General features: G+C 37.2%; 1 protein-coding gene across 4 annotated transcripts in view; it reads left to right on the forward strand.

The window, feature by feature from the left end:
- Positions 1 to 27214, forward strand: part of LOC145939671 (irregular chiasm C-roughest protein) — a 201450-nt gene that overhangs the window by 58899 nt on the left and 115337 nt on the right. For 3 of the 4 annotated variants that reach the window (XM_083044151.1, XM_083044152.1, XM_083044153.1), the window contains exon 1: positions 2422 to 3444. The exons of the other annotated variant lie outside the window; for it this stretch is intronic. In XM_083044151.1, coding sequence (XP_082900277.1) covers positions 3305 to 3444 — 140 coding nt within the window. In that variant the 5' untranslated portion in view covers positions 2422 to 3304. Of the gene's footprint in view, positions 1 to 2421; positions 3445 to 27214 lie in introns of those variants that run through there. 4 annotated transcript variants of the gene reach the window in all.

Genomic DNA, 27214 nt, shown 5'->3' on the forward strand with positions numbered 1-27214 from the left:
GCATGTAATTTATTCAGCCGAATAAATTAATTATTAGTCCAATTCCGTTAGATGCGAGCTGCTGGCACATCTGACGGAATAGATTTCGTCGACGATATGCGACTTGTGGTTTGTGACTTGGCAAATAAGTTTAAAGTTTCATCAATATATATTGTATCGTGTAAAGTACTCATACTCTCGTTAAAAAAAAAAGAAAAAATAATAGATCTCATCAACCGATCGACACGAAATACACTTTTTATTCGACAAATATCGCGCTTGTCAAGATGCCACGCTGATGCGATAAAATCTTGATCAATCGTGCGCGAAAGTCGGTAATATTTTAACGAATAATTTAAACGTACGTATATACATATGTATATATACTCGCGAAACGAGAAAGTATTCGATGTGTAGAATATACGTGCGAACCTATCCACCCGCGTCGTTAGCATGATATATAAAATTAAAATTTCAATGGGAGGCTTTCGGGATCACGATGCGATATTTTCTCGAGGAGGCACGTAATAGCCGGCGCTGTCGTGTTCCGTTATCATTGTCGGCGGCGTCGAGTAAGACACGCCACCCTCTTCTCACTCTATATATTGCTTCGTGCTCCAAATTCTTTATTAAACGTCTGAAAGATTTACTCGGAATTATCCTCGTGATTGAATTGGCTTAATAACGTTCGTTCCTAACACAAACGTTAATGACCGTTTCGTTTAGCAGTTGAACGTATAAAAATATAAAAACTAATTGCAAATCTGCGTGTAACGCTTCTGTCAGGTTTTTTTTTTCAACAACAATAAAAAATCGACAATGCATTTTGTTATATTGCAAAGAAACACATTGAAGTACAAAAGAGTTGCGTTACGTGGAAAAATGTGAAAAAGTATATGTATAAAATGTAGCTATTTTTGTTGGCATGACACGCATGTCATTGAAACTATGCGTCAAACGCATAAAAATTGAACCGCAATATATGTAATAATTTGATTTTTTTTTTGTGAAAGAAATAAAAACCGAATGTGTTTTGCGTGTATGGGAGAAATTCACTTTATTTCTCCACACGCAATTGGATATAATTTCGCAAGGAGTTTGAGATCAAGAAGCGCGTACGAGAACGCGCTTTGTTCGAGGGAACATAAGTTTCGCACCGCCATCTCTTCTGCTTGGAGTCACTCCTTTGCAGTCTTCGCCAATCTTCCTGGCGAAGGCTGCAAAGGAGATATGCGCGATATATTATACGTGTGCATTTCCGGTGCGATAAATGAGCGGACGCTTTGTAAATAGATGCGTCTCTCGTCCTGTCTCTCCTTCGACGAGTTCTCGAAAATCTCGCTCTCTCGCGCGATTCGACATATTTATAATACGATGTATTTGAGCGTGGAGCGAGATTGAAATTCCATTCAAGTTAAATGCCACGAATGTTAAATATTTAAACGTCGAGTTTAATATCATAACGTTCCGAATAATTGCACAACAATGTAACAACATCAATGGACGCGGCTGAATACCACAGGTGTCTAATTTATAATTACTAGCGCTTTATTTAAATAAAGAAAATGCGGGTTTGATTGATAAATATTGATTCGAGCCATTAATTCGGCTGTCGAGAAATAATAGTCTTTTACATTAAAACATTCGTGGCGCTTGTTAGCGATGATGTTCGCAAATATGAAAAAGACACATAATGATACATTCTCGCGTTGCAACTGTTAAAGAGGAGTGCAGGAAGCTGCAAACGACTCCTATAGTATACATCTAGTATATGTACTCTCGTGTATATATCGCGATGGCATTCCGCGGTATTATTACACTTTATACCGTACGATAAGTCATAATCTTTCCCGCAGTAAAACTCCGAGAAAGTCGCACGGATTCTTTTCCGATGCGCCGTGTAATTCGCCCCGTATAATGCCCTCCCGCCTCCGGCCGGACAGAAGTCACGTAGCTGCGTTTAACCTAGCATCTCCTCGCCGCGGTCGCGGAGGTAGGGCAGGCGCAGCATCGCCGTCGAGAGAGGTCCCTGCACTCTCGCGGCCTTCGTTGTACGCGGCCGCGTACGTACCTACATACGCATGCACTTACCATAGATTTTCACGAGGGCTCTACGGATGCATCTCTATGTTGGAACGAGGAACAACGACGACGAACGGCGATGGCGATGGCGATGGCGGTGGTAGCAGCGGCGGTGGCGGCGACGTACGGCGCGTGGCGTGCGCATGCGTCGTCAGCCACCACTTCCACTTCCGCCGCCGCCGCCAAGTTCATCTGCCCCCACTGAGTCGGTTGCCGCCACGCGACCGTAGCCCCCACCAGATACGTAAGCGTGTGTCACGCTCCGGATAGCTCTCGGTGCGTGCCTATTATCAAGGAGGGGATAAGGGACGCGTGTAGCAACGGCGCCGTTAGTAGGGGTAACCTGGCAGGCGATGCAAGGTGGGGATGGAATTACGCTCCGCGTAGGGACCGTCAGTAGTATCGTGCTGTCTGCCGTGCGGGTCGGATGCGAAGAACGCGACGCGAATCCCGTCTCGTCTCACCCCTTTCATTAAGCCATCCTTCTCACCTGACGATACGTCAACGACGTCGAGAACCGCGCGCGTTCTTTTCTCTCTCTCTCTCTCTCTATCTATCTATCTTTCTTTCTTTCTCTTTCTCTTCTTTTGATTCTTCGAGTGGATATCCAAACGCTGGGATCCGGAAGAGTCTAATCGTGCAACGGAAGGGACGTCGCTCGCGCAGCTCCGCGTCTCGCTCGTCAGATTTCAACCCCCGAGACGACCGATCGCGTTCGCGCGGATATATATGTCGTGATGCCGCGGGGTGAGCGCCGCGCGCCACCAAGAGGACTCGCAGTCGTGGGTGCTTCGATCTCGTCCTGACGATACCATCTCCTCGTGCGTCAAGTGGACACACTAGTGGTGCATTCGGTAATGTTGGTGTGAGTGCGAGGGTGTATTTTATATCGTGTACGCGGATGGATCGGGGGTACGTCTTTAGAGATTATGTCCGGCTCTGTCCGCTCGCGATTCTAACGAAAGAGAAACGAGCGACGGCGCGCGAGAATCCGTACTCTCTTCTCGAGCGCCAAAAGTGAGTGCTTGTGTGCGACGTGTATAACACGTGTGACAGTTGACCCCCCCCCCCCCCCGCGAAATTGTTACCCTATCGCGGATTATACGTTTTCTTCTTCGGCCGCGAAAGGTGTTTGTTTGTTTGTTTGGTGCACGGAATAATATATACATACACACGTACGCCAGTGCTTATACGCGGCGAATTCATCCACGTAGGATATGTCTGTATAGTGCTTGCGCGCTCTATGGGAATCGGAACTACGATGGCCGGATACTCCAGTGCGCTCAATACGGATTTCGCTCCGGAATCAGCGCGGAGGATGCGACGATCGGCGATCGATGCTATCGGGGATGCCAAGGAATCCGCCGGATGCGCGATAACGAGGTAAGTTATGCAACATGCCTTACGTTTTGAAAAACGACCACGAGGGTACAAAATTAATCACTCGATTAATCAATATCTCGTTTAAATGGCGAGATTTTATGGTAACGAAAAATCAGTCGTGAAAATAAAGTATGTTGACTCCTTTTGGACGCGAAAAAATATATCATTGATAGAGGTGAGAGATTAAATATAAATAACGCGGACTATAGAAGAATGTTTTTATTCATTTTTATGTTATAAAATTTACTTGCGCGTTTTTTATAGCATGTCGTGTATCTTAAAAAATCAAATACTCGATCGCGTAATATATATATACAATATAAATATCACAATATATTTCTAACGTTTCATAAATGTATTTGCAAACTGCATAAATAAAAATTAATGAGAGGATTTCTTTAATATATGATACATGAAATATATATTTCTAACGTTTCATAAATGTATTTGCAAACTGCATAAATAAAAATTAATGAGAGGAATTCTTTAATATATGATACATGAAATATAGAGTCAGATCCTATACTACAACCGCGATGGTCGACTTTAATAAAAAGGAGCAAAAAAACTTAATTTAAACATCTACTACCCTCTACTCTTTACGTTGATTCTCATTTTTGCCGACATCAACAACAAATCCTTTTTCTCATTAATAGTACGTCGGCCATTAACTCGGCCATTTATCATCGGCCCGTGTGGCGATCTAAAGCGCATCTCTCGGACCTTGGTAGCGCCATATTTATACTACGCGTATCTGTATCGATCGCGCGTATATTTCTTTAGAGGTAACGGCATTTAATTTCATCGCGTGTCACTTAATCCTCCGTCTGGCAGACGGGTCCATTAGGCCCGCACCTGTTTCGGGAACTATGTTGTAATCAATTAGAAGACTATATATATGTATGTATGTATAGAGCCTTCGTAGCTCCACGATATTTGATATAAATATAAACGATATTTTAAACACATATCAGTAAAATTGAAATTTTATTCTCTTATATATTAAAATATTAGATAACATATTGTATAATTTTTTAGATATAAATTATTTTAAAAATAAAATGTTATATAAAAAATTATATAAAATTATATGAAATTATGTAAAATGTTCCAGTGTAAATGCGAACACACGGGATTTTTGGATATCGATGAATTTATGAGCTCGTTTCGACGCGATAGCGTATCAACGCTTATATTATGCGCCGGTGTCTGATCTATTTGCCGAAATTCTCACGAGAAGCCTCGCGCGTCAGCTAAAATCGTATATCCGCGACAAGTGCGGAATATTGATCTCGTGAATATTTTAAGGCGTCGAACGTACACACACGCCACTGACGCGGAAACCGATGTCGAGTGGGATCCCCATAGATTATTCTGCAATGTGGCAAATGCGAGTGGCGTCGCACGCACATGTACAATGTATACGTGAGACATACGTTTTAGACTCGCGGGATCGAAAGTGACTGCTTGTATTTAATCGTGCCATGACACAAAGATACTGAACTTACTTGGAAAAATATATAGCCGCGCGTACAGTTTCTTGTTCAATTGCGCGGGTATTTATTGATTTTAGTTTGTATTTTATAACAGTCGCACGTACGATAATTACAAAGGCATTTCTTATGTGAAACTTTCCTTCAAAAAACGCTATATAATTGTTTAGAAACAGAAATTTTTTGTTATGGTACAACGTAAACTCGCAAATCAACTCTTATAAAATAGAATCGGCTCATCTTATAACACATATTTATAATAGATTTAGATTCACGTGTATATGTTTATTTTAATTTACATGTTTAATTGACGCGATCGAATATTTGATCTTTAAGATACACGACATGCGATAAAATACGCGCAAGTAAATTTTATAACATAAAGATAAATAAAAACACATTCTTCTAGTCCGCACTATTTATATTTAATCTCTATATTTTAACTTCAGCTTTATATATTTAAACATTATCAATATTTCCAATGAAAATCAACGTAAATAAATGAATCCTAAAAAATCAAAACGGGAAACAAACTACAATGTCTCTAAATTTAAAAACAGATATTGAAATTTTGAATTCGTTATTACTGCTGTGACTGTTATAATATATTTTTGATTCGTAATGGATATAATAATATAAAATAATACGTTGAATGCTATAAGCAGATAATTTTTACCAGAGTCTCGCTAAAAATTATGTATATTGAATATTAACGAATACGATAAATAAATAGAAATTTTACACAATTTTATGTATTGACGGATGAAATATCAAAGTTCATGGTATCAGTTTACAATAATCAATTTTACTTCAACGATTCACACGAATAGATATAATGTAGAAATTTGAAAAATTATATAATGAAGAGAAAGATTCCCAATAAAGTATTATTGCTTATATATATTTTCTTTTTAGGAGATATATATTTTTTTTCAATGTTCAAATAATAAATACTTAGTAAATCTATCTCTTTTAATGTAAATCTTCTATATGGTAGAGATATTTGGGAGGGTTTAAGGGTAGCGCTAACAATATTCGGTACACCGCTATTTCGCACGAATATAGTTTCTAATATGTGCACAGAGCTCATAGCGCGAACGTTCAGGTTCGGTTAATGTCTCTATATTTGAGGGTTCGTGTTTGTCGCCGAAAGCGAAAATGTATAGATTGTACCCAGGCAGATGTTTATTGTCTTCATTATTCCCTGGTAAAGAAATATTAAGCAATAGCTTGAGATCTCATAAATTTGCGGTATAAAAGCAATTAGCTCTCGCAAATTTAAGCAGAATTTATTAACAGTCTTACAGCTTTCTTAGCTCGTTTGTATGTGGGACATTCCTATTGTAACACTTTCGTTGCGGGGGAAATATTTGAATGTTTGCATTCAGACAGTTTTAACATACAAAAACAATGTCGCAAATTAATTCCAAGCATCTTCCTTTTCTAAAAAAGATATGTAAAGTCGATACTTGTATATATATATCAAAGTTTATTGTTGTCGCTTTTCCGCGATGCTCATTGGCTGTCAAAATTTACGTTGTGCGTTATATTCGTAGCATCGCGAGGTTGTCATTGCGAGGGTTAGCAGTTTGACAGGTTGTTCAAAATAAAATTAAATAAAATAATGATATTAGTTTTAAATAATATATTATAATACTTTAAACTCAATTTATATTTTTGACAGTTATCAGCTGATTTCTGTCAAAAAATATTAATCGCGGATAAAGTACTATAATATATTATTTAAAACATATTATTTTATTTAATTTTATTTTGAACAAACTGTTAAACTACTAACCCTCGCGATGACAGCCTCTCGATGCTACAAATATAACGCACAATGCGAATCGAAACAGTCAATAAGCATCGCGGAAAAGATGCAACAATACTTGCGAGAATCGCCTTAACATGCCTTTTTTAGAAAGAGATGTTATAATATGTATTTTAAATTCGATTAATATTTTTGACAATAACCAGCTGATTTTTGTCAAAAAATATTAATCGCGAGTAAGATATTATATAACATTATTTAAAATGTTACTATTTTAATATTTTCAACATATTATATACATCTCCATATTACCGCTATAGAAATGCTATAAGATAAATAATTTATGACTCACCGATACGTACAATAGCGGAGTTGTAGTACACAGCACACATTGATCTGAAAACAAAATATTCAAATTATGTATATACATATGTGTGTCGAATATCTCATAAACTATGCAGTTTAGAAAAAATGTTTTCATATTAAAATAATATAATATGTTTTAAATAATATATTATAATACTTTAAACTGGAATAATATTTTTGACAGTTATCAGCTGATTTCTGTCAAAAAATATTAATCGAAAATAAGGTATTATAACATATTATTTACAACATATTACTATTTTAATTTTTATAACATATTTTTATTTTAAAATTTAATTATTATAAATTAACGCTTTAATCAACTGATTTCTGTAAAAAAATATTAATCGAGTTTAAATAAACTTTATATAATTTTTTTTTTAATATTATTTTTTTAATACAAAACCAAAGAATGGCGCACGCTACGCGCGCGCTTGGATTGTTCTAGTATAAGAAAAATAAGAAAATTGTATTTCAATCTTAGCTTTAAAAATCTACAATTTTTACTAAATATAACAAAAGTAAAATAAAATATTTCAATTTGCTTTTTAAAATATATAATATTAATTTTATTTTAAATATTCAAAACAAGAATTTAACCAAATATGTCAAGTATCCACAGTTGTCAAGATAATGATTATAGATTACAACGATAGCTCGGACACGCGTTCTCTGTCATTACTTTCTGTGTACCTTATATATGTACGTTACACGATAAGCTAACAACCTCTAATAATTAAGTCCGAGCGCGCGAGCACGAGTCTAGGAGCGGGTCTACGGTTAACTCGCGTGCATCCATCGGTGATTTTCAACGTTTAATGAGAAATCTAAATTGCGGACTGAATGCCGCAATGAGTTCCGCCGCAAAGTTCCAACGATAGTACGCGCGAAGTTGGCGGAATCGGAATCTTAAGATTCTCACCAGGAAGGTTAATTCCACTTAATAGTACGGAAACTTCAATTTTCCAAGGTTTTATAAGTTGGATAACGAAACCGTAGGGAGGTCGCGTCTCTTCAACACTACGGGGGAGGGAGAAAAATTTAGAGTCTCGCAAGAGACACCGCAGATTACGAGATTTTTGGTAAAAAAGTCGCTCGCGCGTATAGATACTTTAATTTAGGACGCGTAGAGGATAATGCGATTTAATATTCGCACTCCGTGCCGGCTCTGATCCGCTCAACGACGGTGGAAAATGCGTTAGGAAAACACTCAGACGAAAGAATAACAGGACCTACTCGAGCCGAGAGGTGTGAAGCGGATAGAAATCTTAGTTTAATATCGCACGGTTCGTTCGCGACAGAACGTTTGATTGCCCCTGCCATTTCGAATCTTATAGCGTCACGTTAATGCGCACCTGACGCGGCCACCTGATACCGATACGTGAAAAAAAAAGAAATAAAAAAATGTCAAATTTGAAAAGATTCATCCAATCTACGGAATTACTTTATGTAATTTCAGTCCTATTATAATAATTTTCATTAAAATGCATTTACGTTGCGTTTTTAGCATTTTCTGTAGTTTCTATGCTATTTTTTTCCATTATGTCTAGTTGATGTAATAATCTAATAATATGTGAAATGCAGTTTGAATGAATGTGTGCCATATGCAAATATATCTCACAAAATTTTCTCGCGTATATGATTTGGCATATTATCCCTCAACCCCTTGAATTTCACTCCTTCTATTTACATCCATTATCGATGATAATCAATAACCAGCTTGTATTCCGTTCAGTATATTACTATTTTCTCGCTATTGTTGCTCATTATTTACAGATTGCTATTAATTATGGTTCTCCGAATGAAAATTAATTCTTGATAAAATGTATAGCATGTGTGATCGCATTACGCTCGGATTGTATTGTGAATAATTCAGATCGTGTAATCGTCAGAGCATAGTTGTTGCCGCACCAGTAAGCGCTACCGTGATATTAACAACATTTACACACTCATTTTTGTTAATTCTCTTCTAACTATGTAAATTACCTCGTGATAGATGGAACAATTGATACATTGAAATATCATGATTTATATTGACAAGAGAAAAATTCTTTTGTTAAGATAATAGTCCGTTTTTTCAACTCAATTAATATCTATTATTTCGATTCTTTTATGACTTATGAATTTTCGTGTTTTGATATCCCTGAAAGGAAATTCCGTTGATGAAATACGAAAAATGAGAAAGTTCAAATATCATCCAACTTGATGTCTTTATTATACGAAAATTGGCAATAACCTTTTCCTTTGTATCAAGATCAATTTCAGTAAGAAAGATTATCGATAGATTTCTTGGAAAGCTGTCCAGAACTCTCGCCAAAGTTAATACTTATGGCTGGAATCGATTCAATTGCAAACAAAAGTTCTGAGCAATTTCCCTTTCCGGTTCGAAGATATGCTAAGTCGAAGAAAATTTCTCTCAGGAGAAAAGTAGACGGTTTTTTTTTCTTTCTTGCAACAGTCGAAAGGGACGGTTGAGTTTCTCGGTAATTAAATATTTTAATTTTAAATTTATTAAACAAATTTATAAAATATTGAATATTTATTAAATAATATGTTAAAAACATGTCATTAAACAAATACAACATGTTTTTAAAATACATTATCGCATTATTCTGTGATGATTCATTAATTATTATTCATCACATTAATCCAATATCCCTCATGCACGTACGCACGCGTTTTATGGTTTATAAAATATATATTATTTAACATTCAATAAAGAGATCAAACATTTATGGCGATATGAAGTCATAAAGCGCAAACGGAAAGGATTTCATCTTTTATTCACGGTTGAAGACCTTGAAATTCGAATGTACGACAGAACGAACGATAGCGGTGCAAGAAGAAAGTCGATCGATTCGCGCAATATTTCGAACGTGTGTTTTTATACGTGTCGATTCGTAAAGCGGCGAAAGAGAATCGTGCCGATCCTTGGGTCGATCTGTCGACGTAAATTCACGGTTAGAGGAAAGTAGGCGATGATATAATGTTAGAGGAACGCGAAAGGCCAGGCTACCGGGGTGCCGGGACCACGTAAGCTCGCTTCGCCGGGGGTTGGCGAGCAGCAACCACCTAGTCTCTCCTCTTCCTCCGCTTCCGCCTCCAACAACGTCCCCTCCCCTCCCCCCCCCTGTACTAAACCCTCGCGGTCGATCGATTCGCTAAAAGTAAATAAAACTCACCCTGAGTTGCCTGAAGGGGCCGGCGGTAGTGTAAGCGTCAGTACCAAGTGTAATGCAATAAATCAAGGCTTCGATGGAAAAAGCCTGAAATCGTCGCGTAAAAATCTGTAATCTACGTGGCGATTGTTTACAGTGTGACAGTTCACAACGGCGAATAAAAGGCTCTTTATTGCAAATTCAACGAGATAATAAAATTCTACTTCACTGGACTCGGATAAAGTCGTTCCAACCAATTCTCATTTCGCAAAGGAAAGTTTAATCGTCGACACTTACTTTTTCAAAGAATTTTAATTCGATTATATTTAGAGTAATCGTGAATAATAAATCATACATAAAAAATAAGAGAGACTCTAATTTATATCTATTGATTGTGCATCGTTTTTTTTAATTTGATATATTCTGATAATAACATATTGCAGAATAATGAATAAAATACATTTCTAGATTAAAATTAGAAAGTAATTAACATGTATGATATATAATAAGCTTCCTTCATGTTTTCTCTTATATATAAATTCTTTGATTAAGTTCATTCTATCCGGTGGAGTTTATTTTATCTTTAACGAAAATTTGATTTCTGAACTCTTCAACAACTTTAAATATCCTTTCATAATTAACCCTCTAAAGTCTCCTGATATTCTGTTATGTTATAGTAAAGAATTCCACTTAAAATTAAATAAAAATTAGATTTTATCTATTTGGATCTTTTAATTGGTAAAATCCCTGCGTCTTTTAATCTAACATTATTGTTAAAAACGATTTCGTAAATTCATCAAAGAGAAACGGTAGAAAGGAGAAGTAGTCCTTTATCAACTTTATCTCTTCATTTCCCTTCTAGCCCTTCTAAAAAAACTGTGAAACCAGAGTCGCTTCGTTTCTTTCACATATTTCCTTCAGAACTACGTATACTATAAATGAGCTAAAGTTCTTTGAAAAGCTCTTGGTACTTTGGACTTTCTTCCGGGTAGTAAAAATTTGATGAAAAAACTTTATCAGCCGCATTAATTTTTTTATTTTCGATATTAAATTTGCGTGTAAGCCTGATAATACAATTAATTAAAATTTAAATTAAATGAGAAGTGCAATATATTTGAGATTATATTTCTAAATGCGCTTATTTCGTAACATATCGGACAAACGGAAAGACTCGTTGTTGTAAAAGTTTTAAGGTTGTCAGTCCCAAGCCTGATAAAAGGTGCGGTTGGCTCACCCGTAAAGGCGAGAAAGCGTAAAATAAAATTAAACAAGTTTATATGTATACCTTTATACCTAGTGGAATGAAATAAGATAGCGAAAATTGTGCGTGAATTTGCCACTATAGAGAAATTATGGATTTACCCAATTATTTGCTTTTTTCGACATGTTAAATCAATGTTCAAACAGTGAATACTGTTTTGCAAGTAGGCCTTTGCCCTAAATTTAACAGAGGTAACGTTAAACATGGACGGCGGTAAGAGATAGGGTTAATAGTAAGTTGCGAAGTTCATTTCATCCAGAGACGGGAAAGTTTTCTGCTGAACGGTGCAATGTCAGCGTGATTTCGCCGCTAGCAATCCTCTGTACATTGCACTGTACATCTCGGAGTTTCAAAGCGAGGAGCGTACAGAGAGCAGAAGCATTAAAATAAATAACATTAACGTGTTTGAAAATTATTTAATGCTTCATGAGAACGGACCTATCCTATCCGGCGAAACTCTTCCGAGACCGATGCATTAATACTGCAATGTAATCCGAAAGATGATACTTTATCGAAGCGCGCTATATATATCTAATTCGATAAAAAAGTATATTTTATTAAAATATATCGAGCAAACAGTTTTTTCCTTTCTTATAAAAATTGTCACGTTTATTTATTTAGTCTAAAAAAAACAAGCTATAATTTTTTTTTCATATAGCTAAAGGGCAACAGTTCTGCTTTGCGTCACGTAAAATCTGTTAGCGCGAATTTACGTAAATTTTTGAAAGTTTCGTTTTGCCTTGGTGATGCAATTACGATAATGTTTATTCGACGATAAATTGATGCCGTTTACAAAGAACGCTTCGGAAAACGCTAACCCGGCGCCACATAAACAATTTCCCGCAGCGGTGGTGGTGGTGGCTCCGAAAAAAAGAATGCCATGCGCAAGCCAGTGGTATTTCAATTGGGAACAATTAATTCTAATCGATTAATTTGCGAATACCAAATACCCTCGCGGTCGGGGCGCGTTATATTCTCCTCTTTCCTCCGCTCGCGCTCGCGTTGACCGCACGAATAGCGTTATAGTCCACGCGGTCGTCCATCACTTTGTCTGGCCACAAAGTAATTATCTCGTAAGCATTATTTTAATTAACGCTGATGATTAAAGCACGGTAGGTATTCGCACCGTATTTCGCTCTCGTGCCTCTTGTTTCCGTTCTTCTTAGGTGCCGCTGCGCGCTGCCGGCTCTAACAAGAATGATTGCCCGCAATTACGCGGAAAAACATCGTTCGAATTACCGAGGGCCCGCTAAATAGAAGATTAACCGCGATGTATATATACGAAAAATGATTAATCGCTCAAGAGTATGCCCGCCTATTACGGAGTAGATATTATAAGCACTATTTATCTTAAACTTTGGGGGATAGATACACTCTAAGAGAGTTTTAAGCCGATCGCAAAACGTCGCGTTGAGCATTCTGTTATCTCGCGTGAGGGATACACGTTTAACAAGTAGTAATCACTGTACGTTCTCTCTTCATTCTTCCGTAATTCGCAAAAATATCAATTTAATTTAGTCGAAGCTGAAGCTTTCGGAGTAACCCGCACATTTTTATATGTAACAGAATGCATTTATAATCGTACTTATAAACCTTACATCTTCCACCGACAATTTTTTAATGCAATATAAGATGTTTTTTGTTCTCTCTCTCTCAGCGCGCATTGGATCTCGGACCTTCGTGAAAATGTAATTTGTTTTTGTACGTAGCGTAAAATTGCGCTTTGTTTGCGCAACGCGGAATGTATTCAAGAGCTCCCTTCATAATAATAATGTAAAACGATATTCGTAGGATTCAGGCGAAAAGAAAGAGATAGAGAAAAAGAGAAGCACGGTGTAACGTACACATTAAATACATACTAAACTGGAGATCCGTTATTACAACGCCCATTATCACGAAGCTTCGCGCGCGATAGCTGGATAAAGACGCATTGTGCGAGGCGCTTAGCAAAATGCCGTCATTAGAAGAGACTAATTGTGAGTTATGCATAGGAGTGGCGGGGAAGATGCGCCAAGAAGCTCTCGGTAAGGAATGAATATAAATGCTACGGTGTGCGAGAGAGCTGCCGGCAACGAAAATCGAATAAATTCATTATCGTGTAGATCGGGAGCCGAGTTGAGTGCGCGAATAGTTGCACAGCTCGTCGGATATTATCCTTCATCGCAACACGAGAACGTAGCAGCATCGCTCGGCGTCGTCAGGTAACGATATTTAGTGGCAGTTAGCGCCAAGTGACCGTGCCGACATCGATCGAAAATGGGGTAGGAGTAGCGATTCGGTGTAATTCCTTCCGTAATGCAGTTTGGTTATCAAACGCTGCGAGCACGGCGCAAACGCAGCGCGGATATCCGGGGCAGTATATGAGAGAGAGAGATAGAGAGAAAGAGAGAGGGGGAGAGAGAGAGACAGAGATGAAAAGACAAGAGAGGGAGAGGAGAAAAGGAGACGAGTTAAAGATTAAGATTCCGTTTGAAACATAAGTAAACGTTTGTGCACCCAATTTACATAAACATACATTTTCTCATCGTATATTCCGGTGGTTTGCATAAATAACGAACCGGGAAATACAGAATGTAAAATAGCCGCGATATAGCTTTCCTCTTCTCCCGGGTAGCCTCCACCCGGAACGTGACACTGAATTATTCTCGGCCCGACGTAGTGTAGAAGAAGGCTTTTGCATTGATATATCTTGCTCTCTTGCTCTCTCTTCGCGAAGTCATTGTCACGCCCCCGCGTATCCGGCTATTTCTCCATTCTTAATAAATGCTATAATTCCCTACTTGTTTGAGTTAAATTTAACGTTCGCCAATAAAATTATCTGTGCAATTCATGATTATAAGTATATTAAAGTTAAATGAGATCAGCTATTTCAGAAAGCACGGAGTCGTAAATAATAATTTTTTTTAAGAATAAATAAAGCCATTTTGTTACTATTTCTTGAAAATAATTATTTGTTCTCCAGATCATTTTTAAATACAAAAAAAAAATCTAATTTCAGCAACATATATTTTCAAATTTTTATAACGCCTTTTTTAGCAAAACGATATAATTTGATTTACGTTTCTGCTGTGCTCTTGGTACGAGACGTAATTATTTATTTGTTGGAACATCGCACAAAATAGTTTTACGTGATATTTTATATATTCCCGCGAGACGCTTGTTTCTCTTATCATATGCTAGCGAGGCTACTCTGTCGAAATTATATTTATTTAATTCCTATAGAGAAAGGAAAGCAGCGCGTCGCGAGTGCAGAAAAGCCTACTGTTCTGGTTCTCATTATCTCATCCAAAAAGAGAAAAAAAAAGTGCTAACGTATGGCATGCAGTCGTAGATTGTTTAAAGTATGCCGAGGCAAAGTAAGCGTTCCAGCTGTGAGACGATAAATGGCATCATTTAAGGTTCCACTTTTAGTTCTTTCCAGCTGCAACACGATAAATGATACTATTTAAAGACACCCGCCACTTTCGAGTTTGCATCTCAAGTACGATAGTTTACTCTGCGCGCGACTAGTTTTTCTTCCTACAATCTTTTCCTGTATTACCGCATCGAACTTGCCTCTATATACGACGAGCCATTGTGAAATATACGGAGCAATCTTCTAAAATATAAGTTATGAAATTGCACGACCAGAGAAATTGCACGAGTATATTTTTCTTTGAGAAAAAATGTCAGTAGTAGTTTCTTAAAAATTAATTCGTCGACGACTCTCTATAAATGTTAGATATGAAAACTTGAGTCGCGCGCAAGAATCTGCGAATGATGAAAGATAGATGCTGTCTATTTTGTTGTACTATTTGATTCTGGTATAAATAGACGAGCATAATTTGCGCGATATTTGCATTTAGCTTGACGCGCATTTAGAGTCACTCGCAATATTTGCTCGCCATGTTGATTATATTTACATCGAGAACGTTATTACCGAGGTGCAACGGCAATCTACTACCTGTTTTATCCGTCGTTCATCTTTTCTATCATTTCACGACACCTTGCTAGAGCGATATTGCCAATTTAACGATCGTCTATTGAGCGGAATACCCGCACATTATCGTATATGATTATATTCGGCTGTAATTTATTCAACGGCCCCGCGATTCCAACAGATTTCGCAAAGTGGCTCGCACCGGCGACGCTATAAAAGTTGCATCATATCAATATAGTTCTTTCACAATCGTGGTGTATATATATACGCGTATATATAACATATATAATGTATGCATCACACATAAATGGCGATAATTATCGCTGAATGCGCGATAACATGTCTTGGACGCCTGTCGGTGTGGTATCATTTATTTCAGGAAATAAAAGCTTGAAAATAAATTAACGCGCGTTAATGGATCTAGCTTTTACAACAGTAAACCTTATAACGAAATTTAACGCACGCTCGAACGGCTACATATGATGTAAAGAATACATGCGACCGAAACAGTTCGACACTCACGATATCGCCATCGGCATTTGTTGAATTGATGCAGACGTTACACGTTAATATACGCCCCATTCTTTTTCTCTCTCTCTTTCTCTCTCTCTTTCTCCCTCTCGTATGCGAGAATTTTTTTCATCGATGGAATGCTCCATCAATATTCATGAGTATGAAGTTTGACTAACTTAACTCTGTTACGTTCCCGGCATATCGTTTTTTTGATACATACAAGTTTTTAATTATTTGCATTGTTATTCAACGTAAATTCGAAGAAATTCATTTTACAGTACATTTCGCAATTTACTTCTACAATTAAAGTTCTCTATCCGAGAGATTCAATCTTCTGGTATCTTGGTTAGGAGTAAAACGTTACAATATTGGAACTGCGCCAAGCTTTCGGTTTAGGATCTCATTTTGTCGATATATAAGAGGAGATTTGACCAATCGTGAAAAAGTATGTTCAAAATCACGCGAATAATTTTTACGGACAAATCATTTTGTACTTTTTTCACAGATAATACGACTTATCTTATTCTTTTGCGATTTCTTGTGTGCGCGGTGCCCGCAAACAAGTTCTAAAGATAAAGAAAAAGCGAGAGATGGAGAGACAAAAAGAGAGAGAAACGTCACACCAGACAGCGAAGTAAATCGTCGTCCGATTGTGCGCGAGTGAAGACTGACAAAGGAGAAACGAAGGATTTTGCGCGAGGGATCGCGCGCATTCAGTCTCTTTTTCGCTTCTTCTCAAGATTCCTGATCCATCGTCGCTTATCTTCACGAAAGAGAAGACTTCATCTCTATGACCCGACCTTATCTATCTCTCGATTATTTGCGTCTGTGAATTATTTCACCGGGAATTCACGATTTATTAAAAGCGATATGACTATTGCAGGATATACGCAATCTTTTACTTGGCGCACAAAAAAGCTCATTCTGGCAGATCTAGGAAAGTTTTTGTGACGTTTCTCGTTGTTGAATTAATCGTATCGAGGTATAAAAAGTCGCGCGATATATAGAGAGAGTTAATTTTCCAAACCAAGGAGCACGGATGAACAATTATGCAAAGCGTTTCGTACACGCGCTCAGATTACCTGCTGTTAACTTAATGCGTCATTAGTGCACACCCGAGTTTATGGAGCGCATAATGCATTTGCTATGTATTATAGAGAATCACTTGTCTTCTCTCTCCGCGCGAGAGATAGTTACAGTTGGGCGAAACTAAACGAATGTCAGATTCATACAACGTGCCCCAAGGATATTCGATAGACTGATCACCCCTAGTTCATCGGTTTGGTTACGATGCGCATCGTAGCGAATATACGCGTTCACGTTGTTATAGATTCGCTATCGGGGAAGCAGCAGTTTATCGTTCGGATAGCAGCATTTATTCGTCTGTATATCTCGTATATGTATATGTATATAATCGCGCTGTTTGATCTTGGATTATTTGCGTTAAACATTTCAACGTGATTAAATGCATAAACCAATTCGCATATCATCTTGGATAAAATTGGACCAACTATCGACTAATTTATGGCGTAAAGCGAATATAGTAGGAGGATTAAATATTTGATATATAGTTATCTCTCAGCCACACCCCCTTCCCTCTCCATCCTCGTACAGGGAAATTGTTTACGCGCGAAATGCATGAGACATAATACAAATGTATAATCGACCGTGCGTCTGTCTACCGGCGCATTAGCGAGATGGAAAATAGAAATGAAAAAAAAGACGGCACTCAAGCCGGTTGGCTCAACTGCATATCTTGAAAAAATACATTTCCTCTCTCGGATACGTAAAATATTTATATAAGTATTCCACGAGCTAACGTTCCTTCTTTTCGATTATTGTTCTTTATAACGATATACAACAAACATTTTGTCATCAAAAATAGATATTAAAGATAGATAAATTTGTTACATGCGAGTTTTATACATCTAGAAGAAAATTCTGAAAGGTTTTTCGGTAGAATTTCTCTCTTTCTCTCTTTCGCGCAACATTCCCCTTTCCTCTTCTTTTTTGTATTGCGATCGTGGCAATTGCTCACTGTATCTGATAATTGACTTGCGGAAGTTTCCGATAAGATACAATTCGGTGAAAATTGGTGATTTACGACAACTTGCTGATCGATTTGGACAATCTCTCACGAAATAGTTCGGCAAAAAGACGAATTGTATCGCTAAAAAGCAAATCGTATAATTGTACTCATTAGCGGAAATATAATCTCTCGTTTGAGCATCCATATTTAGCTAAAGGCGCGTCAATTTCTGGTCGATACTACTTGCGATCTACGTGCTGGTAGTTTCGCTGAAAGACGGAGCCGCTTTTTACGAGAAGAAGCGACATAGCGATTGTGTTTATCTGCCTCATGCAATATGGGCGATGCACGTTTTTATTGAATGTATAATACAGCTTTTCATTCGTCTCTCTAAAGCACATTAGATTTTTACGATCGGCGCCAATGTCGCAGTAAAGTAAAATCAAAGTAGCCAGAAATTTAATGAATATTTAAGAAACTCGGGAGACGCGCCAGTAATAATCAAATGCAAATTATTGGGGATGATATTGAATTTTTTTATCAACTAATATCCCTATAATGTTATGCCTGTGATAATTTGAAAAGCATTAAATTTACGTTAACACACACACATACAATTTAAAGTACGTATATGTCAAAGAAACTATTCGAGAGAGATCGTGGTATTTATTTATAAGAATTATAAACTACTTGAAAAACTCATGTAGTGGAAAAATATGATATATGGAGCACGCGTTACACAGGAAAAATATGACACATATTCTACAATATACCACTATATATGTATAAATATATATGTATTAGATGTGTACCGCGGATAGCTTTTTGCGATCATTTTTAATAATTCAAGCTATGAGAATGACAGAGGCACTCAAGCCATATTAATAATAAAAATACGCTAAGTTTTATACGGGTAGAAAGTATTTTTTAGCAACCACTTATATCAACGCATCCAAATAATATAGCAAACATTAGTTCAACTAATATCAAGTAATATAGGTTTGAAAGTCCTCTTCGTTATAGTTAATACGCGCCGAGAAACTTTATTGTTTATTACCGTTGCATTTATCGTTTATTTGTCAGCGGATATTAGCAGGCAGTCGTGCGTGCGATAGGAAAAGATAATTATTTCGATGTCTCCGTAATAAACTCTCGTTAACCACGGCGTTATACTACTCAGTATTATCACGTTTTATTTCCACTTCCGTCCATCATTATCCGTCTCGAGTTTTCCTCTTCCATCGAGTCTTACGTTTCCCACGATAGTCAACGTCGACAAGAGGATGTCTCTAACATTTCTGATCCTAGGACGCGTGAGATGTTTCTAAGAAACTGCAGTATTTATTCTCTCCCTTCTTCACAACATTCTCTTTCAATCGAACTTTACACACACTCTCCCTGAATAATTTTTAAATCAATTTTCTATCTTCTTTTTTTTTATATATATAATTAAAATTTCTCGAAATTCATTTTATTTCAATTTTTGCAATTTTTTATTACACCGATCGTGTCAATATCAATCTCGATTTCTTTCTTCCATTCTCTCTCTCTCGTATTTGCCCGCGTATATTAAAGCAGGACTCTCCGGCTGACCGCCGCCGCATTTTTAACATTTGCCGCGTATATCTCCCGACTCGCAATGCGGCGGATACAGTTGGGGTAAATGGCGTATACGTGCCGGTCGAATGCATCCTCATTATCCGCGCTGGTATATTCGAAGCAGCCAGCCAGTACGTGCGTACGTGAAATTTTCACACTGTTCGTCATGTCTGCATGCCTATTCGTTCGCGATAGCTCCCCGCGCTTTATTACGAATTTCCGGCTCTTTAATTCGTCTCTCGTTCTTTCGAACCGATAAATACCAAACGGCAGAGATGTCAACACATAAAAGCACACTTTGATACTTATTCGAAAAATTGACAAACGCGCAAAGGTACAATTATCTGGCTAAGCTTCGAAATGTCAAACTGCGAAAAGATCTTGTCGTGATTTTAATAAATGTACGTTCAGTCGCTTGTTCAATATTAAGAGCTCTTATCAAACGTATTATTAACGAAGTAGTCTGCATAAATGCATGCGCTTAAACATTTCTTAATCTCGCGATGTTCTAATATCACGCGAGTTTTCTCCGGCTTGCAAATTTTTTGCACGCTAGATTAAAACTTTTTTTTCTGTATACTGAAACGTCAAATTTTTGAAACACATCCCATTGTACGAATTCACTTTGGAGCATTGTGGCCAAATGCAATTTTTGCAATTAGAGAGAATTAACGAAGCGAGAGAGAGGGAGAGGGAGAGAGAAAGGAGCGAGAAAGAGGCAAGTCGCAACGTCGAATACATCCTCATTATCTGCAGCATTATATTCAAAGCATTTGCGCGCGCGCACACATGACATGCAATCGTATTTTCACACCCTACTCTGTATTACTGTAGAAGCTATCCCTCTCACTTTCTTCGCAGCTCTCTCTCTCTTCTTCCATATACATATATACACGCGATGCACATACACGTACGTATGTATATATACGTATATATATTCGCCGCTTTCGGTCCACCGAATGACGACTATCGAGCTCCGCAGCAACGAATTCTCCGGCTACCTCGCGCATCCGTTGCACAGTCGCATACCTGCATAATATCGACGTATCGAACAGACCAGCAGCACGTGGCTCTCTGACGCTAACGTTTCTCTGAAATTTCACCGTCAACCTCCCCGCGTCAGGATATGTGAACTGTGCGAGAATATACCACCATCTGCCCCGTTCTTCGCGTCTCTCTCTATGCAGTTTGCGCACGGCTAAGCCGCGTTCAGAGGAGATGATTTAACGCCCGTCGTTCTTTACTCGCGTCATATTCGTTTAGGACCCCAGGCCGCGCCGTAAGTCCGGCCGTCTCATCCAAGCGCGACGATTTATATTCATTCCTCTCGTATGATCGAGAACAGAGACGAAATGCGATTTATTAATCTGCTCGCGATTAGTATCGTACAATTGTAAATTAATTGATCCTCGTACCTAAATCCTAACTAGGAATATCGATAAATACCTTATTCACGCTTGACCTATGAACGACTATAATTTAATCCGTTACATCTGCGGCGTTAAGCGTTATCGTGCACTCTGTTATTCTGTATATATCGACAGTCGACCGCGTATTCATACACGTTCGTGGCTCTGACAAATTGATAACCATTAATAATAACTGATAATCGACCTACGCGCGAATGGGCGTTGCGTTAATCGCGGGGTGAATTGCATAGCTCGATAAATATGTAACGCGAGACCGTCGCTGTGAATCAGTTCGTTATGAACGATCTTTTATATATTTTCTGGATGTCGACGGTACATCGCCGGATTCAACAGAAATTTGGTAGAAAACGAAGGATTGTATCTGCCGCGCGCGAAATATAAAGTCAATTTCATAGAGAAATATTTCAAGAGAGAGAGAGAGAGAGAGAGAGAGAGAGAGAGAGAGAGAGAGAGAGAGAGAGCGTGTGTGTGAAGATTCTTTCTATAAATTAATATTACACTTTAAACTCTAGCCAACTCCAAATAATCTAATTCGCGAACCCGATGCGCTTCGTGTAAAGCTTGCAATAAAGAGAAATATGGCTGAACACTTGTGTGCAGCAGATCGCAAACCGCTGACGAATTGATTGCGAGCCACATTCTGCACTTAAAGTTTTGCGAACAACCTGTACTAACAGATGGTTGGCAAAAGCAAGTTCGCTCTTAGGTCACAATAAATATGAAACGAAAACAATTTGACGATAATCGATCGTTATAATAGACATATTATATATTAAAATTAAATTGCCTTAGGGGTTGTGACGAAACATTATTTTATAATTAAAACTATTTCGTACAATCGTTATGATTGAAATTTAAGCTTGTTTTATTTTTTGTCAATAACAGGTTGTGAATTTCTGTATAATTCGATAAAATAGATTGTTTTTTAAAAAATATTTACGTATTTAGTTATTCGTTATTAATTAAAAATAATTTCAAAACTGAAAAAAATAATACCTGTAGAAAAAAAGAGAGAAAGAAAAGATTATAAAAAGAATATTTAAAATACAGATAGAATAGATAAATAAAAAAATTAAATATACGTGTAAAGATCACGTCAAGAATTTATTTCTTCAGTAATATCCATATTAAATCGGATTGCAAAAATTGGCCACTATATTCACACCGCTAAAAGAAACGCGAACAAACTGTTGACGATCTATTCGGTAGTTGCAATGTATGAATTCAATGTAAGGAGGAGAAACGTGTGAAATTTCCATACGAAGCGATAAATCGGATGGTATGTGACGTTGTGAGACCCGTTTCGCGTCTGATTTCCGTGATAACGGATTAGAGAAACGTTACGATGCATTCGATGTCACTCCTTCCTCAAGACTTACATCTCCATTCGAACTCTTCGATATCTCTACGATCGACACGCATATTTTTTAAAACCGCTATCGGTTAAATAATCGTGGAAAAAAGTTTTTCCTGCACGATTCTTCTTGATTGTATATGTACGGATTCTTTATCGAAAGCCGGATTTTGTAATACCTAGCATGGATTTTTCGTCATATCACAGACAAATAATACAGGCGTTCGGGGTTACACCGGGTGACCCGTTTCGGTTGAACGTGACTTTATCGGGTATTTTAGTTCGGCAATCGAGCGTTTATACGGTTCAGCGGACACGCCGCTCGAAGACCAGCGGGATAGTTTCGCGGGTGGGATATTTTTTTCTCTTTTTCCCTTAGAAATTGTCGTTTCCCGCGATAGTTTGCGTTAATTGGATCGACTTTGATGCGTGTTAAGAGTTTATTTGCCGCGAGCGAATACGAGTCGAATTTATTCCATCGAATTCTCGCTGCATGGAAATTGCGCCGCTAATGAAAAGATATGCGCTTCTATGCACATGGTATATGTAGAAAAATTTAAAAGTGCGCATGAGAGAAAAAAAAGAAAATTATAATACATAAAACAAGAACGGTTTCTTTTTTCTTAACATTATTTGAATGATTAAATTTCGCCAAAATGCGCGGTAATATCTCTCTCATTACTTTTAATATTTCGAATAATAACATTATTGCTAAACTGAAGTAATTATATAACGCGATGCAATTATATCTCGTCAGCTTTCCTCGGTGAGATTGAAATTTAGCAATTGCAAAAGAATGTAACGTTAAATTTTCTCTACTCTTTTCTCACGAATTAAATGATTTTTTAAAATTATGTGTGAATATTTTTTCTAACAGATATGAAACGATATATAGTATGAATAAAAAAAAAATAATAAAAGAAACGAGGATAAAGTGAGATAAGAAGGATAAAATAGAAACAAGGGTAGAGTTAACGTGAATGTCACGAGTGCGTCTGACCAAAAGCACGCAGCGGAGATATTTTCTGGGTCCATATCCCTATGGACACTGAGACGTCGGGTCACGTAATAAATCGGAGAAGCTTACGAGAAGAACGACACGAAAGTGTCGGACTTGGACGACTGCCCTCAAATTTCACCAGCGTGTAGGGGATGATTGAAACAGAGCGAAGGGTTGATTGAGATCTGACTCACATAGTTTTGTTCCTTTTATTAGCGCGTCCGAGAGACACATTGACCAAACGTGTAAAGAAGTAATTTTTCTCGAGCAATATATCCCCAGCTCGAAAGATTAAGTGATACAAGTTCCCGTTGTTGATACAATGATTTTCGGTCGTAAGCGGCGCGTGATTAAACAATCAAGGACCCCGAAACTTGATGTCCGTGCAATCCAAAATTTACGTATTTTATTTATCGCTCATAATTATAGAATAATTGTGATTTTCATTGTCGCAATAATTTACTTAATCATGCATAACGTTATTACTTGCATATTTAACAGAAATGATGAGCGTGTAAAATATTTAATTTTGTAAGTATTGACTTTTGCGCAAAAATGGATCGCGGGTATTAATTCCCTCCGCTCTGCATATTCTTCTATTAGCGAAACGTCGATTTCGCATCGATCGTATTGCGCGATCGTGATTTGACTAACCGACCGGGTATTGCTCGGTGTAGGATTATCGGTATATCGGATAACGCGGGAGCGAGGGAAGAGATGGGAGAAAGAGAATACAAAACTGATCAGATTCACCTACATTGATGCATATCAAGCCTATCGAAGTTTTTGCTCGCGAGCAAAACGCTTCCGGCTCTTTGCTGCTTAATCGAATAAAACAGATAGACGGCGAAGTAGATGAAATCGCATCCATATGCATCCAGTCAACAATAGATGCAAAGGAGCTTACGAATATGGGAGGAACGGAGGGGGGAAGGGAGAGGAGGAAAATAAGAGGGGTCTCGTGCACTTGACAAAGTTGGACAAGCCCAGTAATACCAATTTCGTTAATACAAATTTCAAACTCGGTGCATTTTCGACATACTTGACGTAACACGAATGAAACTCATCGACCGACGGTGAAATTTCCAAGCTAAGTGTATATATGAATGCAGAGAATGCGAAGAATGAACGAGAATAGACATTGGCTATGTATCATCCGTCGAGCGCTAGCCGTGACCGGTAATTTTCCATATCTGATTCTCTGATCAAATCCTCTCCCGAGAACTAATAATATAATCGGGAGTCTAATGGAATCTTTAGGCATGACCGATAAGGGAGTGACTAATGTATTCAGGTTCGTATAAAGGAGCGAGACAGAGAGAGAGAGAGAATATCTCCCTTGAATCATTTTGTTTTATTTTAGCTATTCAGCTTCTTCGCATTTGCATTTTTATCGCTTTAGTAAAATAACAGTAGAGAAATTAAATGGTAATATTAAAGTACTCGCGTTTTATTAGACCATTGTTTAATTAGATGTAATAATAAATGCTTTTGTACATATAAATTTTGATGCGAAAATGTGTATCTTTTCTCGTAATACGTGTTTATCAACACAAAGAATCCATGAAAGTACGATGAAAATTATTTTGACTTTTTCGTTGTCGATGAGGGGCGCAAATAAAGTAAGTTTTCAAGTTTTAATGATCCAATCTCGAGGAGGGAACTCGAGAAATACGAACGATGTGGCGCGCGCTATCTAAGAGCTCGCTCCTCCGCTTCGCACGTTGCGAAAACCAGAGCCAATTGAGAATAATGTTAAACAACTGCATTTTCTTTCGAAAGTGTGAGTATAATATTACTATGATTGTCCGCTATTTCCACATATTTACCTTCCCCCTTATAGAGAAATAATATTTATTTGACTTTGTCACTTAATTCGTTATTATTTAGAGCATTGTTGAAAATTGTTGGAATGTATGTGTTTGACGAGCTTATAAATTTCTCGGTTGAAAATCGATCGAAAATTCGAGCACGAATATTCTTGCTGCTCTCGCTCGCCCGTTGTGTGATATCGCGTCGGGAAACAAGTCAGTTATATCATCGATGAACGTGACATCTGCGCGCTGTCAAAGTCGTGAAGTCGTGTGCTGCATCAAATAATAGAAATAACAAGCGCAGACAAAGAATCGAGATCTCTAAGTAACTTTCCGCGGCGCGTATTTGTTACGTTTCGTCCGATGCAATCTAACAATGGCCGCAATTTGTGGAAACTCGATTGGATTGAGAGCCCATTCAAGTAGTACCGGGAATAGCTCAACTTAATCAAGATCCGCGGTAGCCAACTGCCAATTATGTTACAAAGAGCGCGCAATATTACCATCATCACCGGCTGTTAATTTTGATACCGAGTTACCGGCGATGCCGGCGGGCTATCGCAGCCTCTCTCGATGGCCATTCGTGTAACGATTGTACCAGCCAGTGGTGGTTTCAAGTGTCTCGCGCGAGTTCTTTTTAATACTCTTTTGTTTCATCGTTTTTTACCGCGAGAAGAAGAATGGCTCCGATGATAGATCATGCGTCAGTTATTTTATCGCTTTCAAGTAGATTTACTCTGAAACCATTTCTGTGTAATAAGTACCGATTCGAAAATGGTATAAAACGCGGCATTGAAATTGATTTTAATCATTGTTTTAGTATATATTTTTCTTTCTCTCTCTTACTTTCTCGTTTCGTAATATACATATACATTTTTAAACTTGAATTTAAACTATTTTCAATATAAAAATGGTAAATATTGATGTTCAACTGAAAATGTTACATATAGTTTATTAAAACTACACAGAGTATTAAAATCAGGGTTGATCGGAAAAGTCCAATGAGTGGAAAAAGCCATGATAAATTCCGGTTTTATTGTCTCAGACTTTATTCAATAGAATAAACTGGCAAAAATTATAAAATGACTAATATATGTATAGAATATTAAAATATATTTATATTTATAACTTTACGTGAAAAGATATTTTTGTTTTAATTAATAAATATTACTATGATTTAAAAAAACAAAATACCAATATAATAAACTAATATTATAATAGTCTCTTTCACATTAAATTAATAACTACTTCAATGGTTGCCTTTGTCTTTTGTAATCGCTACTTCAATGGCTGCCTTTGTCACTTTTAAAGAATAATATGCAGATTTTACATTATATACAAAATTGCCGATAAGAAATAAAACGATTCACCAGTAGACAAAATGTTAACAATAATTGTTTTGTTATATACATCGCTCCAATTATCTTGCATTAACAAGCTATCTTTCTTTTCAGTTCAGGTTTGCGCTTTATTCATTATTTCATCATAAATTTTACTTAGTAAATCTCCAGAAAATTATTTTCTGTTTTTGAAGTACATAGCCTGGTCAACTTGGTAAAACTTGGATAAAATCTTTAAAATGTTTATTTTCAGAGACTATGAAAGGTATATTGCAAGCATACAAAAATTTCACTGCCTTGACTAGTTCTTCTTTATGTTCAATTGTAGTTTTAATTATATAATTTGCCATTGATGGCTGTTTTAAAACATAGGAGCATAATTTGGCGTCGATTCGTTTTTTCCACTGGTATGAACTTTATACCAAAAATGTGCCAACCCTGATTAAAATAACAGAGGAATATTTTGAAGATGAATATTCACGTGTGCGCAAAACAAACACATATCAATTACTCAGATCTTATAAAATAATTCGAAGATCTGCATAAAATTAAAATAAAATAATTTTAACGAAATTATCAGAATTATTCAACACAGCTTCCACATAATCGCATCACAAAGATTTATTTTTTGAATTATCAACAGCTCAATTATTTATTAATTTTAATTCTAAGAAAGAAGCAAACTTTATATGTATATACATATGTATATATATTTTTTCTCAT

This window comes from Prenolepis imparis, unplaced genomic scaffold (assembly GCF_030444845.1).
Source record: "Prenolepis imparis isolate NDT839.2.m4 unplaced genomic scaffold, iyPreImpa1.0 SCAF_8, whole genome shotgun sequence".
NCBI lineage: Eukaryota > Metazoa > Arthropoda > Insecta > Hymenoptera > Formicidae > Prenolepis > Prenolepis imparis.